The following is a 19,953-nucleotide window of genomic DNA, read 5'->3' as shown; positions in this document are numbered from 1 at the left end:
CTAAGCTGTTTCAGGATAATGCCATACCATATACTCTTAAGTGCATTATAATATTCGCGGTTATATAGCAACTTTGGTTTGGCTTTATCAAAACATGTCGTGTAAGGTGTCATACGATTTGGAATACTATCCCCTCGCCAGTTCTGGCGACGGGGATAGCATTCCACCCCTCTAGAGGGAGAAGACATGATACTTTACTGAAATGCGGTTAATTTTAAAAAGAGCCTCACATCCACAAAATGGATGCTTCTGCCACAGACACAGGTCTGACCCCCTGCAGCTGACCGAAACTCAGCCAAGGGGGCCTGGACAAAGGGTTTCCTGTCGCAGGGCGGTGTTACACCCCCCCCCAGACAGGAGATAGTGGATTGTAGCAGGGAGGTTTGAAAGAAACCAGACACTGCATGGGGAGCACCAGGCTGCCCCTTGCATAATCCGGCCAAACCGGTTCTGGGGCACTCCAGCCCCCGTCCCAGCGCGGCCAGGATCAAAGGAAGGGGGTGTATCCACCCACTTCCTGGGTCCCACCCATAGGAGGGGACCTAGCAGGTAATCCAGCCCCCTAGATTCGAATAAGAGTGGGAGCAGTGCCAATGCACTTCAGATTATCCTGATGAAACATAAGAAACGAAACTCTGGACCCTTCGACATCCTACTCGACGTAGAAGACTGAAGAATCTCCCTTGTGGTCAAGGAGTGACCACCCTGTGCAAACAGGCACCATCCAGCCATCGACATCTGCTTTGTTGCAGTTCCCGCCGGAACTCGAGCGACAGAGATCAACAAGATCAAGCTTGCCCGCCTTCCAACAGCCCGATCCACAGTCCCTGCAGAGCTGAGACCCGTGGAGGCGACCGGAAGCGTGGGGCACGCTATCTTGAAAAGACCACGAGACGCAGACCGTGCAGCCCACGAATGACCCTCGAAGCTGTACACTGGGGTTTGAGAAGCCCCATCCCTGAGCCACTCTTGCACCGAAGTTCAGCCCTCCACACGCGACGAGTGCTGCGTGGGGCCCTTCTGCTTCTTTTGGCTCAACAGGTTGGTCCGGTCACTTGCCAGCTGGCTTGTGGCCCCTGTACCAACGAAACTTGAAATTCGACTTGCGATTCTGATTGCTCCAGATTTGCACCAGCTCCCCTGAAAAGGAGCCCCCACTCTGACCCTCCTGGTTTGAGTGAGAAGCAATCTCCCGGTTTCGCGTGGATTGCTTTTGCCAAGTGTTGTTTGCTCCAATCTTGAAGCCGACAGCGCCGACGGCGAGAGCCTGCGTGGGACAGATCGTGACCCGCTCCTGGACGTCGTAGATGCCCCAGAGCCCACGTGACAGCGGAGAGAAGCTCCTCGACAAACACCTGATTGCGCCCGACATTGCCTGGTTCCATCCTGGTTCCACCCTGGTCACTGCTGAGTGACCCAGACTCTGTCCCCTCTGCTTTCAGGTACTTTTCGACTTGAGTCCACCCTTGGACTCCACCGGACACTTCTCCTTCACCTCGCCCGCAGCCCTTTCAGCTCCAAGCACCAAGAACCTGCGTGACGAAACCCGACTCAACTTCGACCCTGTGCACCCGCTTCCTGTGGGTGAGGTAACATTGCAACGCCAGTGTTCCCACACTGGTACACACCTCTAGGGTCTGTGTCTTAAGTTTTGTCTTTTTAGGTTCAGCGGAAGTGTCCTTAAACTCTATTTGTGTAACTTTTACGCACCATTGACTTTACGTGCTGCACCCAAATCCCGCGGGCTTTTCCCGACTTCAGCATTGCTAGTCCAGACTGCTCCCAGCGATTCCCTAGGCCCTAGGCCTAACCACTGATCAATTGGTATCTCTTATACCACTTTTTTAGTATATGGTTTGAGTGGCCCCTAGGCCTCATCCAAAATTGTGCAACTTTGTATGCTATACTGTGCTTTTGATTTAACGCTTGTGCCCCTTTGTTCATGAAGAATACTGGGGATTGATTTTAGTAATAAATACATATATTTTTATAATATATACTTGTGTGGTGTCCTTTCATTTGATATTACAGGATTGTATGTGGTAAAACAGCCCGCTTAACACGACCTCTTAAGTTAAGCCTTTAGGCTGCTTAGTCCATGCTACCCCTAGGATAGCTTGTCTAATAAGGTTTACTTACAACCAGACACCATAAGGGTTGTTTGGACTGATACAAGGTGGTTCCAGAATTGGAAACATCATATATCAGGCCAACTTCTCACACAGGCTCCATGGAGTGAGGTATTTACTGGGTATACCACGATGGGAGCACACTGCTAGCCTCTCCTCCGGACCGCCCCTCTGCATTGTGGTATATGCAGTGCGTATAACTTGAAGAGTTTTGAAAAAAGTTTGTGTGTGATTCACCAAAGTTGGTGCAAGTAAGTACTTAAATTTCCAGCATCTCTAGACACGAGACATGGCTCGTGGTTCGGGATAGTATCCCTCATCAGTAGAGAAAAGTTCTGGGGTGGTTGAGAAGGCCGCCAAACAACAGGCCTCGATGCCTCTTAGGCGCGCAGGTGCATCTCCAAAAGCTCGTCAGCTTAGGGGCTCACGGGAGCCCTTTAACAGGAAAACCACGATGGGAGCACACTGCTAGCCTCTCCTCCGGATCGCCCCTCTGCATTGTGGTATATGCAGTGCGTATAACTTGAAGAGTTTCGAAAAAAGTTTGTGTGTGATTCACCAAAGTACTTACTTGCACCAACTTTGGTGAATCACACACAAACAGTGTGCTCCCATAGTGGTTTTCCTATTTACTGGGTATGTTTAATCCCTCCTGTTCAAAGTTTCCACTTGGAAAATGGGACATAACATGCAGAATTTGGTGCATTTCCTACGGAATTCAACATGCTTCGCTGTTTACCGGGCATGTAAGTTTCACCGAGTTTGACCTGCCAAAATGTATCTTGGAAAAATTGCAGGCCTGACTTTAATTACCATTCTACAGACTGCAATTTATGGATGAATAGGGCCAGTCTGTGTTCTGCTCACAATGTTTGCAATTAAAATACTCTTAAGAAGGCTAAATGTATTTTTAGTTAACAGGCATAGTAATGTAAAAACATTTACTGCTTATAGATCATGCAATTATTTTTATATGAGCTTTGAATCCCTGGTGCAAAAATATTTCATTTTGCTAGTGAAAATCTGGTCACTGACATCTTTTGTTTCGACTTGAATATGGGAGGCGTGTGTGTTTGTGTGTGTGTGTGGGTGTGTGTGTGTGTATGTGTTTGTTTTGGGGTGCAGGTGTATTACAGGACAGGACGAAGACCACCATGGTGAAGTACTCCCTTTGGATTTTTATGACAATTCTATTTGTATTTTCTGTTGCACAGTATAGTGGATTTGTGTTTCCCTCATCTTTTATCATCTTAACGTTCATGTTATGTGTCTTCCTCTTGCTTCGTACATTGTAAAGGGTGTCCCCTACATCATATTAACAATCAGCCTTGAAATAGGCAAAATGCATCTGTGTTTGTTATACTTTTTGCTACACTTGTGTCTGTAGCTCACAAAGCTACGTTTAATGTGACACTGATTGTGCTGAGACTGGACATATTGGTGGGTCCACTGCTCTTCTCCCTGCCATGCCGACGGTCTAGCAACACAAACTCCTGCAACCTTGTCACCTGCTGACTGTACCCATAACTAATGAAGTCATGAAATGCTTCAAACTGGCCACAACCAAACATTCTTTACTCCCTCCCATAAATAGAAGAGAGTCTAAGGAACTGGTTATAAACTTACAGGTAATGGATTGTCATCCATCACATCTTATAAATAACACCACCCTGAAAATGTACTGGGAGGAGTTGGCCTAACGGCTAGCGCGGTCGACCTCGAATCTGGGGAACTGGGTTCGAGTCTCTGCGATGACGCTGAACATCCTGAGATTCTGGGCAAATCACTCAATCTCCCCGTCCCTAAAAATAAAAAAAATGAATGTGTCCTCATGTAATACAACTGGTGCTATGTTAAGCGCTCTGATACCAGATACCTTCTGGTCAAGTTCGCTTTATATAAAACTCTGTAAAATGAAAAAAAAATAAGATGCAACATATTCCTCCAATTTACAGAGCATATTATGTGGATTTTGTTGCTTACTACACAAAAATCTACAAGCCCGGCCTTTGTACCCCGTAATTATCAACAGGTTTGACCTGCCTATGTTTACCTGGGGAGACTGAGGGTTGTGAGGTTTACTGCCAAGCTCCTAATTCACTGTTTTCCGGCAACAAAAGCATTCATTAATTCTTGGAGCACGTTCTGAAATTATTGTAGAGACCCTGCTGCGCTCAGACCCGTCTTTTCTCTAGATCCACCATCATTCACCTTGCCTTCAGCTTCTTTTTTTCCAACAGAAACAGTCAAGGAAGGGGAAACACTGCTTGAACAACCCCAACATGAAACAGCACACCCCTAGGCAAACACCTCCTATAATAGGAGAGGCCTTATTTAGGAATACTTGCAACACTTTTACTGCACTGGTGGGTCACTTTTTGTGACACAGTGGCGGCATAAACAATGTGCAACATTGCGCGGTATTTGCAAGATGACGTATAAAGGCAGATGGGTCACTTTGTAAAGCCCTGCGCCACATTATACTTGTGTCAGATATAATGTATGCAGTGTGGGTGTTCCCCCGCGGTGCACAGACATAATATCGACTCCAAAATATCGTTTGGACAGAATATCGAGTTTGAAATATCATTTGGACAAAATATCGACAGGACAGAATATAGACAGCCAAAATATCATTTTTAAGGTAAGTGAAGTAATATCGACTGTAAATAATATAGAAAGTGAAAATATCCAAGTATATAATCTAGATAGTAAAAAATATCGTTTTTTAAATAATATTTAATTATTTATAGTGTTTTTTCATGTTATAATATGTGTGAAAAGTGTCATTTTATGTTATAATTATTTTTAATTAATGATTTTTTTTTAATTATTGTGTAATTTTATTCTGTAGCGGGTTGTGGGTTTATAGGGGAATAGGGTGGGAAGTAATTTAATTATAATTAATTAAATATGTAAATTTATTAATTGGTAGTAATAGTTAATTAATTGGTAATTAAATAATATTTGTTAATTATTTAAAATTTAATTGGTAATTAATTTAATTTAATTGATTAATTGCTAATTATGTAAATTAAAATAATGTATTTCCTGTAGCGGGTTGTGGGTTTATAGGGGAATAGGGTGGGAAGTAATTTAATTATAATTAATTAAATATGTAAATGCATTAATTGGTAGTAATATTTAATTAATTGGTAATTAAATAATATTTGTTAATTATTTAAAATTTAATTGGTAATTAATTTAATTTAATTGATTAATTGCTAAATATGTTAAATTAAAATATTTATTTCCTGTAGCGGGTTGTGGGTTTATAGGGGAATAGAGTGGGAAGTAATTTAATAATAATTAATGAAATAATAACATTTATTTAATTGTATTTAATATAAAATAATTGTAAATTAATTTTTAATTATCAAATAAATAATTGGTAATTAGTTATAAATTAGTATTAATAGGTAACTAATTGAAATATTTAAAGTTAATTGGTAATTTTAATATATTAAATATTATGTTATATTAAATAGTTAATCATTTTTAAATACATTTATATTGATATTATTTTGTAATTTATTTATTAATATATGAAGTATTTACTTTCTCTAATGTTGCACCCACTGGAGTGGGAATAGTAATTTTAACCCTTACGCTATCCAACGCTTTCCCTACTCTTGCACCCACTGGAGTGGGAATAGTAATTTTAACCCCTACGCTATCCAACGCTTTCCCTACTGTTGCGGGAAACATCCTTTACAACGCAACTTTTACAACGCACTACCATTACAACGAAACTTTTACAACGCAAAAACTATTACAACGCATGTTTTTACAACGCATGTTTTTACAACGCAGATACCTTTACAACGCATACCATTACAACGTAAGTATTGGTAAGTATATAATAATTTTTTTAATGTACATTTTTGTAATTATTGGGTAAAGGGGTATTTTTAGGGTTCAGGGTAAGTTTTTAGTTTTTGGGTAAAGGGGTATTTTTAGGGTTCAGGGTCAGTTTTTAGTTTTGGGGTAAAGGGGTATTTTTAGGGTTCAGGGTCAGTTTTTAGTTTTTGGGTACGATATTCTTGAAGGTCGATATTTTGTCACTCGATATTATTTCAGTGATCCTTCCCCCGCATCAAAGCCTCATAGAAGTGGCGTATTGAAAACTATAAGATTTCAGTGCGCCACTTCTAGAATGCCACTACCTTATGGCTGCCTCATGGCAGGTGTAAGGGTGACACAGTGCATTGAAGATAGGCCTCCCAACACATTGCTGGAGTTACGTCATGCTTGCGACACAACTCCAGCAATGTGTGAGTTTTGCATCGACAGATTCATCATGATTCCTGACGTATCTGTCTTTCCTTGCGACATGGTCCGCCGTACAATTAAAATGGCGATTCCATCATGCCGCAAGGAGGACGCGGTGAAAACCGTTGCATCGCTGTTTTGTCCCAGCGATGCAACGGTTTTCATAAATGTGGCCCACAGTTATCCGGGTGAAAACGCTACAACTGGAAAGCAGTCTATATTTTCACTATGGTCAAAGGGGTATTCTTGCTTCTTTCCCCGCAAGAATTCCTTGAGTGTGAAAAGTGCATAATTAGTAAGAATTCTACCAAATTATCTTAGATTCTAGGCCAAGAGGGCACTTTATGTATAATCCATTTAATTCACTCCATGTTCTGAAATGGTAATCAAAGTTTAGATTACACCATCATCAAAGAAGCCGCCCATAGATCTTTAGTTATGAAATAGCAAACTTCCCATTTAGGTGAAGCTCTTGTAGAGCTTACCTACCATCCAGTTTCAGACATGCCTGGAATCTAAATTAATCATTGGTGATCTTGGGTCAGGTTTTCAATTTCAGAGAGGAAATAAGACGGTCTTGATAGATGCTCAAAGCAGCGTGTGGAGAGTATTGAAGAGTGGGGCCAGTGATGCTAATTTTGCTCCGTTTCATGTTCAACAACCTTCACTGTAGGCTGGTGGTGGACCATTTCCGCACTGTGGTGAGGATGTTGAACACCCGGTTGGTTTACATTTTTCTTAACTGGTTGCCTAATTTGTGTGAGCCATGATTGCTTTTCATATGACTGGGCTTCAGTGACCTGTGGAGCTTCCATGAGATCATGGTTGTTGACTTTGCTTTTTAATGTGTGTGTGCTAGTCTTATATGAGCTAATTAGATCACTCAGCTACAAATGCAGTTCTTTGGTGGTGGTCATGCTTACAGGTTCCTGGCTTGTGCTGAGTTATTCCTGTCATTGATTACCAATGTAGTGCGTAACGGCTTAGCAGCACTTTCACATTGTCCTGCAGCCGATAAACGAGCAACTTAAAACTAAAACTAAAGAACACGGGTAGTGTATCAAGACATGTGGTTGAGATCATAATTTAGGAAGCAGCGACACAAAGACTCAACCTAAATTGAGAATTCTAAAATTTCAAGTGCAGTAACCTGCCAGAGACGTAATACTGCATGAGAATTTACAAGACCGCATAAAAGGCTTGATAATTGTGGAGTAGTAGCAATGTAAGGTTTACATTTCGTTAGCATTAGTATATTAGAATATAGAGATAAAACACATTTCCACAGTTCATCTTCAAGGCCTGGGTTTGGACACTCACTGTGATGCTGAGATATATTAATGAATGCACCGTTAAACCAGGTCTTTGCAAAACCCCTGCTCAGACTTCATCTACACATAACATAGTTGGGTTTTCATTACCGCTTAATAAGATAGGTGGACCAATGCAGTTTGGAAAGGAACTGTGAAAGGTCGATGTTTGCATTGAACCTTGCCTTTATTACACAGCCGTTCCTTTACATAGATGACATTTGGAGTGTTGCACCCCCTTCCCCCTGGCAGTCTTGGCTTGACAGCAAGGCTCTAAGAGATTGGGTAAAATTAGTATCAACTGCTGTTGATCCTGAGCAACATGAACTAGAATGGGTGTACCATATACCTTCCATTCTGTCTCTTGTTGCTACTGTAATTGTTTTGTCCATGCTGTCTTCAAATTCCACAACCAACATTATTCCATCACATGCTGCTTTTCCACCTTTTTTATGCAGCTTTCTCTTTCTTCCAGAGATGTCTATACTATAGGAATTCATACTGGCTAACTGGCACCCCGCCAGCTCCCTTCACTTTAAAGATGTCCTCTTTTGCTCTGTTTTATGTTTACACAGCGGATGTCCCATCCACTGCTCCTGTTCTCCCATCCTTGCTCCATCAATACATACAGTTCTACTGTTAAAAGGTTCCTGATAACTCTATTCCCTCCATCTACCATCGTCTCTGAATAGTTTGCTCCCACGATGCAGTTGCGACTCCTCTGTGGTTAATAGCTTCATAGAACCTAAAGCTTCCACTCCCGAGTTCCACTTATGTCTTCATCGTGCTATTTCCTACCAACCTAATCATTTTACTTCACTAATACCTTCCTTGTCTCGCTTAGAAGAGGTGCAACCAGTACTAATCCGTTGGTGATCTTGTGCAAACCTACTGGCCTGTTTGCCTTCCAACCCATAAATGACCAAGTAACCTCTCAGGATAGCCTGGTGCCTGGATACTCTATCCCAGATCCACTCAGTGTTCCAATCTATTTGGCCCATGTTGGACAGGACATAAGAGAGAGTGGATCACTCCTCCCTTTTTTAACTAACCTCGACCGGCTGTGCCCTTTTCAGATAGGACACTCTAGGTTGCCCGGTACTATATTGGTGCTACTTAATTTTCTACTCCGTTTGTCTGGTGTTGGCTTAATAGGATCATACCAACTAGGTACCCTACTGGTCTTGTGGTTTCTGAAAACCCTTGCTTACACACCAATCACATGCTGGAACCTACAAACACACACGTTTTTGTTGCTTGCTGTAGGGATATTTGAGGTTATCTCATGGATATAAAACAAACTACATCGCCACCCTAATTAATACGTCCTCTCTATGCAGTCACCCCTTGTCTCTTCTGTACGAGGTCTTTATCTATTCTTCTTCACGTCTCCTTTGCCAGAAAAAGCACAATGATACAAAAAAGCTGCCTGCATAAAAAAATATATAACCAAATAACCTCAAGCATTTTAAAGGGAGAAAGCATCACTGTGACACCTGCGGAGGTGGGCACTCTAGCATGAAAAATGCTCATCTCCTCCCCTCCGTGAGGGATCCATGAAACAACCTATTATATGATACTCTTGGGGCACCTGGACCCTAAAAACCCAAATCCTAGGTCACAGAACACCTGAGGCACCAAAAATCTCAACTCGGCTGACAAAGAATGCAGTATGGTTTACTAGAATCCTACCCACTCTGCAAACATCTGCAACCGAAATGCTCTCCTTTTTTGCATTTCCAGGCTACATCCTCTTCTGCTAAGAGTCTGCCCCAGCCTTTCTGCACTCTTACACTCCCTCTTTTCTTACTTCTTGAATGCAGCTGTCTTCAGGCCTTCTTGTTTTTGCATCATGCTCTACTGCATGGTGTCATAGTACAGCATTACATAACATAGACAATGCACACGTGTTAGCATGGTGACAGAGTTGATGGTCTATTAAACTGACCTTGTACAACAACCATTCCAGGATACAGCTCTTCCCGGTGGAGAGCTCAGGATCCTGCCTGGGTGGTTACATTATGATGGTGGAAATTGGCAAAACGTTACATAAAAAACACAAAAGTGATCAAAATTGAATGTAACACAATTTCATTTAATTTTCCCCCATGGAAGCCTGATTCAGGCGGAAGCTGTGATACTATGTGAAAGTTTATGTTTAAAAAAGTGTTCTGTCTGCATCGTGTGTGATTTGTTTTTACACGATTTGTGTGAAAAAAGTAATGCAAAATTCTTGCAAAAAGTGACATTTACCTTCATTTTCATGAAGGTAAATGAAAAAAATTACACGATTTCACAAACATCCACTTCCATTTCATGATAATAATAATTTAAAGCTTAACTAATAGTTGTAATATTATTAAGACTATTAACTGGAATGTAAATGCCAGCATTTGTAATAATAATAGGAGTCCTACTAATGTACAATAATAAGGAAGTATCTTGAAAAGAGAATCTTAAGGTCCTGTGTGTTGTGCTCATTTTCTTGGAAATGATGTATTTTCTTCAACTCTCACTAGCCTGCTCCTAACTAAATGCCCGGAAGAAGTCCTAAAAAAAATGTGTAACAGGTGTCAGTGTTGTAGCATTAGCAATGTATTTTAAATAATGTAATGTTCAGAGTAAACATAAATAATAACCATGGCTTAAATAGGATGGATGGCCCTGGACAACACAGCAGAAGCCCAAACCTCTAAGGTCTTTTTTTACGATCTGAGGGGTATATCTGATTTTTGATTCTTTAAAAAATGTGTTTCCATCACAGGTCCAAGCTCTTGTTTTCACCACGGCTCTGATCTCCCTCTTTGAAAGACCGGCCAATTCAACGACAGAGCAAGAAACTACAGTCACCATTAAATGGCATGAACTGGTTGCTGGACATCACAAGTGCTGCTACGTTTTAAAACACAAGCTTCATGAGAACAGCTGGGTTCGGCAAGGTATCAAGTATTTAACTTACTAGTACAATTATGCCAAAGCATGCAAAATGTAAACATCACCCTAACATGGGTTTTAGTGATGGGAAGTACCTCAGCAGAAAATTGGATATGGAAAGAGAGGGTGGCCATATACATCGAAAAATATGTTTTTGTTGGAAATATCTGATTACATTTTAAAATGAGACAAGAGGACTAACGAGATGGCTTACAAAATATAGAAATGTAGCCTTAGAGTATTAGGCATAGGATTGGAATTTACAATAAATCAAGTACAGTAAAATGAAAAAAAAGGATCCATATACAATGACAGAAATTATCACAATGAACTAAGATAAGAGTCAATAGGAAACCACCATATATAACAGAGAAGACAAAGGGACAAATTTAAGGTGTTGCAGGTGGTCCTCCTGATTTAGAGACCCAGGCGCTATGCTGCTTGTTTGTCAAGAAAGTGGCATGTGTGATGTAGCCTCTCGAAAAATGTATTTCCTTTGCTACAACACATTCCAAAAGTGGGAGTTTATTCTTGCAGAACAAAATAGGAATAGTACCAATGTGTAGGGAGTTTATGAGGGCCATTGAGGCATTTTCCTGCCTAGGACCACTATGTCTGTCTTAAAAAGAGTGAGGCGACCACCACTATGACCCAGTAGTCTTCTGGTGAATGGACCATCTGGTCAAGGGTTTCCTTCTGTGGAGCTGATCCTCTGGTGGATGGACCATATGGTCAAGGGTTTCCTTCTGTGGAGCTAATCCTCTGGTGGATGGACCACCAGGTCAAGGGTTTCCTTCCATGGAGCTGATCCTCTACTGGATGGACCATCAGGTCAAGGGTTTCCTTCTGTGGAGCTGATCCTCCGGTGGATGGACCATCAGGTCAAGGTTTTCCTTCTGTGGAGCTGATCCTCTACTGGATGGACAATCAGTTCAAGGGTTTCCTTCCATGGAGCTGATCTTCTGGTGGATGGACCATCAGGTCAAGGGTTTCCTTCCATGGAGCTGGTCCTCTGGTGGATGGACCATCAGGTCAAGGGTTTCCTTCTGTGGAGCTGATCCTCTGGTGGATGGACCATCAGGTCAAGGGTTTTCTTCCATGGAGCTGGTCCTCTGGTGGATGGACCATCAGGTCAAGGGTTTCCTTCTGTGGAGCTGATCCTCCGGTGGATGGACCATCAGGTCAAGGGTTTCCTTCTGTGGAGCTGATCCTCTGGTGGATGGACCATCAGGTCAAGAGTTTCCTTCTGTGGAGCTGATCCTCTGGTGGATGGACCATCATGTCAAGGGTTTCCTTCTGTAGAGCTGATCCTCTGGTGGATGGACCATCATGTCAAGGGTTTCCTTCTGTGGAGCTGATCCTCCGGTGGATGGACCATCAGGTCAAGGATTTCCTTCTGTGGAGCTGATCCTCCGGTGGATGGACCATCAGGTCAAGGTTTTCCTTCTGTGGAGCTGATCCTCTGGTGGATGGACCATCAGGTCAAGGGTTTCCTTCTGTGGAGCTGATCCTCTGGTGGATGGACCATCAGGTCAAGGGTTTTCTTCCGTGGAGCTGATCCTCTGTTGGATGGACCATCTGGTCAAGGGTTTCCTTCCGTCGAGCTGACAGAGAATCAGCTTTTGGAACCTCCACGGTTGCTCTACCTCTAAACGTGGAGGGAGAAACTGTGAGTTTGGCAGAATTATGCACATGAATTATTATGGCAGATACAGATTTCCACAAAACTATAAATGGCCCCCATTGTTATAAAGACCCTTCCTTTCAGAAAAGTAACTCACTTCCACCAGGCAGGAGAAGATAAACCAGTAGATGATTTCTAATTGGATATCTCAAATCAAGCTCCCTGGTTGGCCTCCTTCTCATAGAAGCTCACACATATTAATGTGCCCTTATCCTCGGATAGTTCATGATGTTAGGAGAAATGATAACCCCCCCCCCCACCCTGAAAGACGATAGTTTGGTCTGGACCATTGTGGACAATTACTGCCCCATCACACTGCTTTTGGCACTAAGTAAAATAATGTGAAGAGCATTCTCCTCGTCCTGACAAAACATTCACAATTGCTCAGGTTGCTTCCCTATTGTTCCAGCAAGTTTAGTCTAAAGTCTGAGGTTCGGCAAGGGTAATCCATTTACCATGTAATATTGTTGCCTACATTTTGCCTGACATAATTATTTAGATCTAAATATCGTTTACAGATATATTGCCCATTAGGTGTAGATTTCCTATTATGACTCCATTGGGGCTATATTTTTGTAAACAATGTCTAAGACAGAATACGTCGTTCAGATGAAATGTAGGCAACAATAGTTTAGTACTGCACTCTTTCCTATATGTTCCTCAACTTAAATGTAAGACCTTTGGTACAACAGACCATTTAACTTGGATGCCAGGCTATGGTATATACCAATGACATCCAGCTCATTTTGCACTTAGAACACCATGCCCAGAACTCAGCATCCAGCTTGAGCAACTGTACCCTGAGTACTTAGTGGTGGATGAGTACCACCTTAGGTATACTCAAGGGTAGTAGAAAGAGCTGTTAGTTGGATTTCAGAAACATCATTGGTCAAACTCCATATGGCCCATGGAGCTTGGGCTTCTGCACCATCTACTCTCGGATTTGGAGCAGTATTTTTTTTATCACAAAAACATGTTGTTGCTTCTTGCTTCTATGCTCTGAGTCTACTGCCCTTCTTGAGATCAGACTTTCCCTGCAAATGTGTGGCTGCATGTGTCCCATCTGCATTAGATTTTTTTAATAACTGATACATACTTCTTCGAGGTGCTGCATTTTAAGAAACTGCAGAGCTAAGGTAAGTGAAATATGTATATTCAGACATAGGACCCGAGCACTCTCTGCCATTGGATTCAAGCTGTACCATAATGGTGAGGTCAAACTAAGCTGAAGCCAGTCAGGACTTGATTTTTATTCCCATTTAGAAGGGACCTTACCAGTCAGTAAGGCTGGAATATTCCTATTGGCAGTCACGGCTGCTACCTGCCACCCGCAGTGGAGCGGGTGGTGGAGAAGAAGCGGGGGGACCAGGTAAAAAAAAAAAAATGACTAACTTCCCAGTCGATCAGCTGGCCGGCCTCCACCGGCTCTCCTGTGTCCTCTTCCTTCTTGGGAGAAACAGGAAGTGACAGGGCTCACATGCTCTCCACAGCCAATCACAATGCTGCAATGCAGCATTGGGATTGGTCTGAGCACCGTGACAAGGCTCTCAGCCAGGGGCTGGAGTGGTGGGCATGTTCTTCATGCAGGCTATAATGCAGCGTGCATGGAGAACAGGGAAAGTGGGCATGACTGTTTTGGGCACCTGAAAGGGCCTATCAAACAGTAATTGTACACTTACGAGGGTTGCACCACCACCCTGCTCTACAGCCCCGCCATGCCCCCTCATGCAAGCTGCTGAAACTGTAGAACAAAATAATATAATAATAACATTAGTTATTATAATTTTTCCCCTTTCTTTTGCTGCATCGAGGCAGTGGGGCAACGCTCCTCCGCCTTAGTGAAGGAGCCGTCACTGCCTATTGGAGCAGGACCAAGGCTGATTTGAATATGGATGGTTCTTCTCTCAGGTGACATAGTGGTCAAAACATTGATGGACTGTAATGCGACCTGTATAATTACGAGTGACTGAAATGAATTCAAGCATTACACCAATCTTCATCATCACCTTTATTGTATAAATCACTCGCTGCTTCCTCTCTGAGACCTGCCCTCACCTGGAGCCTGATTCCCGAGGACCCTGAGTGGACATCGTTGTAGCTGCTGGGGCAGGGACTGCGAGACCCAGGGTGCTTTGCGCATCACCATCCAGCGCACCTGGTGTCTCTTCCCCGCCCCCAGCTTCTTTCTGGCATTTAACGGCTCGCGGCCCCTGCTCCGCGGGTGCCGCTCGCAGCCGTGAATTGGGGAAAACTCTTGCTGGCAGCACTTTGGAAATTGCCTGGTCACTCGCTGCTTCCTCTCTGAGACCTGCCCTCACCTGGAGCCTGATTCCCGAGGACCCTGAGCGGACATCGTTGTAGCTGCTGGGGCAGGGACTGCGAGACCCAGGGTGCTTTGCGCATCACCATCCAGCGCACCTGGTGTCTCTTCCCCGCCCCCAGCTCCTATTTTAACCCTCCCACTCCCGCGCTCGTGGGACGCGCGCGGGTCACAGCCCGGGGCTAAGCCCGGGCAAAGGGCGGGCCGTTTGAGGCCGTTCGAGGACTAGAGAGACTGGACTGGTCTCTATCCTTTTCGTCCTCCTTGTCCCAACGTTACCATCTTTTATCTTATTGTTAACTGTAATTAGTGTTTAGTAAATTCCAATAGGCATTATGTGTTCGCGGGCAAGCCGAAGTAAGGCCGCAAAGGGTGGGAAGATGTTGAACGGAACACTTGATGATTTCATAACCAGAACTAATAATGCCATAGACAATGAAATCACTAAAATGCAAAATCGTGTTTCCTTAGACCTAGAGGCAGCTAGACGATTGTCACAAGACTTTGCGATGTCTAAAAAATCATCCCTAGGCCATATAGCGACTGCAATAACTACGGAGCGACCCCCCAACCCACGACTCACTAAAACACAGGTGGATGTTCACTACACCCCAGTTCCATCACCTGTGTTATTGCCGTCTTCAGGCCCTAACCAACAGCATTCCGCTCAGAGCCCTCCTACGATTATCACTGATCTAGATCTCGGCCCTCCTGCTGTCACCACTCCACTGCTTACTGAGGTACATGAGAACCCCCTGCTTACTAATATAAAGGGCCCAGTACATAAAAGAAAACGCAACATAAGATCTGCCTACTCACGCAAGAAGGCCAAAGTTGCTAGGGCACACTATCCCATTGGCAGGAACCTGACCATACAAAGAGAAGAAGGAAGGGTTGTTTCCCCTGTGCAGGAGCTCCCTAGTGCAGACGAGTACTGCTCAGTGTTGGACATCACTGAGACAGACAGTGCAGAAGAAGACAATGGGGCCCAACTAGCTGAGAGAGAGGGAAAGGAGGATTTCCTGAAAATAGTTTGGGAAACTCTAAAAAAACTTCTAACTCCCCTGGAACTAAAACTTTCTCGGATAGAAAACCACCTTTTAGAGGTAGAAAAGAGTATCCTGACCCTAGCAAGCCTTAGCTGCCAGGACAACAAAACCACTAGTGCACCAGAAGTTGATTTGACCACACTACCAATTACCACTATCCCCCTACCACCGCCCACAAATAGGCCAATACCTAAACCTCGCACGAAGGGCCATGTTCATAGTGCCCCCAAATCCCTACCTAAGTCACTAAAGCACTCCACTCAACATCAAACTATACCTTATAAAGAAGGTGTTGCTCCAAAGTTGAATGACACCAAGACTTATCGATCTATTTCACAGGGGCCCCAAACTAAAAGTAACTTTCGCGGGGTTATATAGATCTTCCCCCTGACTCAAGGCCATATGTGGTGGTACTAGCTGGTGTACCAGAACTTGAGTGTAACCATCAAGAAAACTATGGGTCCCTCAAAAATAAGGTCATCCATTGGCTGAATGAAAATAGACCGATTCCTAACCACCTGCGAAGTAAAGTTCTAATGGTGCGTAGAGTTCCCTGGATAGGTCCATCACGCAAGACTATCCCTGGTGACTGCATCGTAGTATCATTTGAAGATCAATATACAGCCCAAAATGTATGCTCATGGAACACTTGTGGCGAGAATTCATCCATTGTAGCTAGACCATTAACGTTCTTCTATCCTCCTCGTCCCTATCCAAACTACGGGGGGGATTGGACGTTGGTGGGATATCCGGCTAATGGAGGGGTGAGAGACGGATGGCAAGGTCCAAATAGAGGGTGGCTTGGGGCACCAACCTTTAATAGGTTTGGCTGCCTGGAGGAGGTAGATTGACTTCTCATACCTCTGGGATCATCTTCTGATGTTAAGGATAATTTGCCAGCACTGATCATTGCGTCTTTGCCTCCCGAGAGTAACATAATCAGGAGCAGTCCATCTTTAGGAATAAAAACGAATATAGGTAGGCCAATGACTAGCGATTTAGATCCCATTCCAGTCGAACTAAACTCCTCTGGCCAACCAATTGTGGTTGTTCCGGTTGATCATGGGGTGTTGTGTAACTCCACCAACAAGGCAGCCAATGCCCCAAGCGCTTTGCTACAGTCCCCTGCAGAAATGCAGTCACTAGTCTCCCTATCTGGCCATAGAAATAATGTTCCCAGCGATCATGACCCGCAGGGAATTAATTTTGTGAGAGTGGAGGATAAACAGACTCTACTGAGGGATGAAGATGAGGATCCATTGTCGCTTTCCGTAGCGAGAAGTCCTAGCCCCGCTTCTAATCCCCTGGTGTCTGCTTCTTTACCAGGACCGAGGGACGCGCATAGGCCAGCGTTGAGGGTTCTTAGCTGGAATGTAGCAGGGCTTGCACGTAACATCGATATTCCTGATTGGAACTCCCTTGTTGAATCCTTTGGGATTTGCTTTCTGCAGGAAACCTGGTGCTTGGAACCAAGGCACAGGGTGGGTTATACTACCTACTTTGTGCCTGCGTCCCATCCACCTGGTAGTAAGGGCCGCCCTTCGGGGGGGCTTTTAATCTGGGTTAGTATTTCGCTGGGGCTAACTATCAGGCAAATACCAACAAAATCACCTGATCTACAGAGAGTCTCAATCACATGCCATGGGGGGAAAAAGCTAGACGTCTTCAACATCTATCTAAGGGGAGCAAGGGGGGGTGTTTCCATGCTTCCGCTTACGGGTATTGAGGAGGAGCTCGGATCCTGTAATGCTGACTCCCTTGTTCTACTGGCCGGGGACCTCAACTGTTCCTTTGAACCACTTGCCAGTGAAGATATTTTGGATATTTGGGAAGAAGATGCTAGGAGAGGCATTCCACCGCTCTCCCTCCCACCCATCCAAAAATGGACTCAGAGTGCTATAGATCTTAATGCCCTATGTTTGGAATTCGGCCTTAGGGCAACTAACGGTAGATCCAAGTCTGACTCCCAAGGGGCACATACATATAACAGGGTGGGCCATACTTCACGGATCGACTATATATTGTTGAACTATAGCCTTTGGGCACACTTTCAAGATATGGAGGTCCAGCAAACTACTGATAGCGACCACAATCCAATAGCCCTGATCCTGACTTCTCCTTGGAAGGGTATGACCCCAAATCCACCCTCACACACATGGAAATCTTCGCATGAAGTACACCCCTCGAACTGTGGTAGGCGGCTAAAATGGAAAAAAGTTGTTGCGGATAAGGGAAGGATGTCATTGGCTAAATCTTTAATGTCTACTGTGAAGCTGCGGTTGGACTCTCCGGGTCTCAGTAGTTCTGATGCCCCGAAACTTTTTACAGAAACAATTAAAGCACTAGGTGAACTGTTCACTATTTATCCAGTAGGTGCTAGGGACAAGAAAAGAGGCGCACCCAAGAGTGGCGCGAGCTGGTTTTCGCCTGCCTGTCGCTCTGCAAAACGTGAACTCATCCGAGCAGTGAAATCAAAAGTAGCTGGACACATTAGCCTTGCTAGGAAAGGCTATAAAAAGGCACTACTCACGGCTAGGGTCGAACACGAAACTAAATTCTGGAATGATCTAATGGCGGCCAGCTCCAAGAAAGACTCGAAGGGCTTTTGGGAATTGATGAGAGTAAGGGATAAACCCGCAGATTCCCTAGTGACATGCAATATAACTGAGGAGGTGTGGTCTGCCCATTTTCTCCAGCTTTACTCCTCAACTGGGGGTCCCCCAGTTAGTCCGTTGGATCTGCCGCACATTGAATGTCCTGATGATCATATTGAGGACATTCTCTTTCGCGCCAAGGAAGTAGAGGGGGCGATCAAGTGCCTGGTCCCGAATAAGGCTGCGGGACCCGACGGAATCCCAGGTGACCTACTTCGGGCTAACCCAGAAGAGTGGAGCAGACTTATAGCCTTGCTACTGAATGCTGTCATGTTGGGTGGCCGATTGCCCGACTCATGGAGGGGCGCGGAGGTCGTCCCAATTTTCAAAAAAGGGAGCCGGGACGATCCCGCTAACTACCGCCCAATCAGCTTGCTGGACTCCACGCAGAAGGTAACTGGCAAGGTTGTCCTAGGAAGAGTTTTGATGTGGGTTGAGGAAAAACAAATACTCTCAGACTACCAAGCTGGTTTCAGATCCGGAACGGGGACCATTGAACAGACATTCCGGCTTTTAATGATTTATTGGAAAGTGGTTGTACTGGGCAAGGGCAGTCTGTACCTTGCATTCATATATTTACGGACTGCCTTTGACCTGGTCCCGCGTGTCCAATTGTGGAGTGTCCTTGAAGCACTGGGAATTCCCCCATACCTACTTAATTTGCTCCGAAAGTTGCATGAGAACAACTTCGCCCAGATCAGGTGGGGTGACCAGGGTCAAAAAACATCACGTATCCCTGTAAATAGGGGTGTCCGCCAGGGTTGTGTGCTAGCCCCCACTCTGTTTTCACTATATGTAAACGGAGTGGTGGAGCACCTTCTCAAACAATCAGCAGACGCACCTTCCCTGGCTGGTAGGAAAATCCCCACCCTCCTATTTGCTAATGATACCCTCCTGATCTCAAAAACCCCAGCAGGCCTGCAACGCCTACTTACCAGCTTTAAGAACTTCTGTGATTCTAGGGGTCTTGCTATTAATGTAGGTAAAACTAAGTTCCTGGTCTTAAACCCCCCAAGGAAAACTGTCATCCCACCTTCCTTGGACTCTGTCCCACTCGAGAGGGTAAAAGAGTTCGATTACTTAGGTATTCGCCTTTGTGATTCTATGAGCTGGAAACCTCACCATCAAAAGATACTGTTGACTCATAAGAGGGTGGTAGGGGCACTTCTGAAGGAACAACGTACTTCTTCACTTAAACCCATTGGTCCTGTATTGGACATCTACAGGGCAAGGGGGGTGAGTGCAGCTCTGTACGGGTCTGAATTGTGGGGTGTCGAGAAAGTAGATTTTCTGACTCGATCGGAAAATAAATTCCACAAAGACCTTATGGGCCTTCCACAAAGCACACCATCTCTCCCACTTCTCTTGGATGCGGGTACCCCTCCAATAAGTGATCAGGCGAGGTTGCGCCCCCTCCTCCTATGGGCACGAATTTGGAGGGTACCTGAACTGTCTAGTTATGCCGAGGGCCTAAGGGAACTACTTTCAACATCTGGCTGGCATAAGGTCCGCTGGCTAAAAGAAGTTAAGTGCCTTCTTTGTGACCTGGGCCTTGAGGATGCATGGGCTAATAGAACTGCCCCGCCTAAATTGATCCTAAA

The 19,953-nt window shown here is 44.4% G+C and overlaps 1 protein-coding gene across 1 annotated transcript in view; it reads left to right on the top strand.

Moving 5' to 3' along the window:
• The window catches only part of WDR49 (WD repeat domain 49), a 676,266-nt gene that overhangs the window by 38,707 nt on the left and 617,606 nt on the right, over positions 1 to 19,953 (top strand). Inside the window, exon 5 of the mRNA XM_078668100.1 lies at positions 10,476 to 10,650. Coding sequence (XP_078524226.1) covers positions 10,476 to 10,650 — 175 coding nt within the window. The remainder of the gene's footprint in view (positions 1 to 10,475; positions 10,651 to 19,953) is intronic.

This window comes from Lissotriton helveticus, chromosome 11, assembly GCF_964261635.1.
Source record: "Lissotriton helveticus chromosome 11, aLisHel1.1, whole genome shotgun sequence".
Taxonomy (NCBI): Eukaryota; Metazoa; Chordata; class Amphibia; order Caudata; family Salamandridae; genus Lissotriton; species Lissotriton helveticus.
Note: the sequence above shows the minus strand (reverse complement) of the source record. Positions and strands in the feature narration are given on the sequence as shown.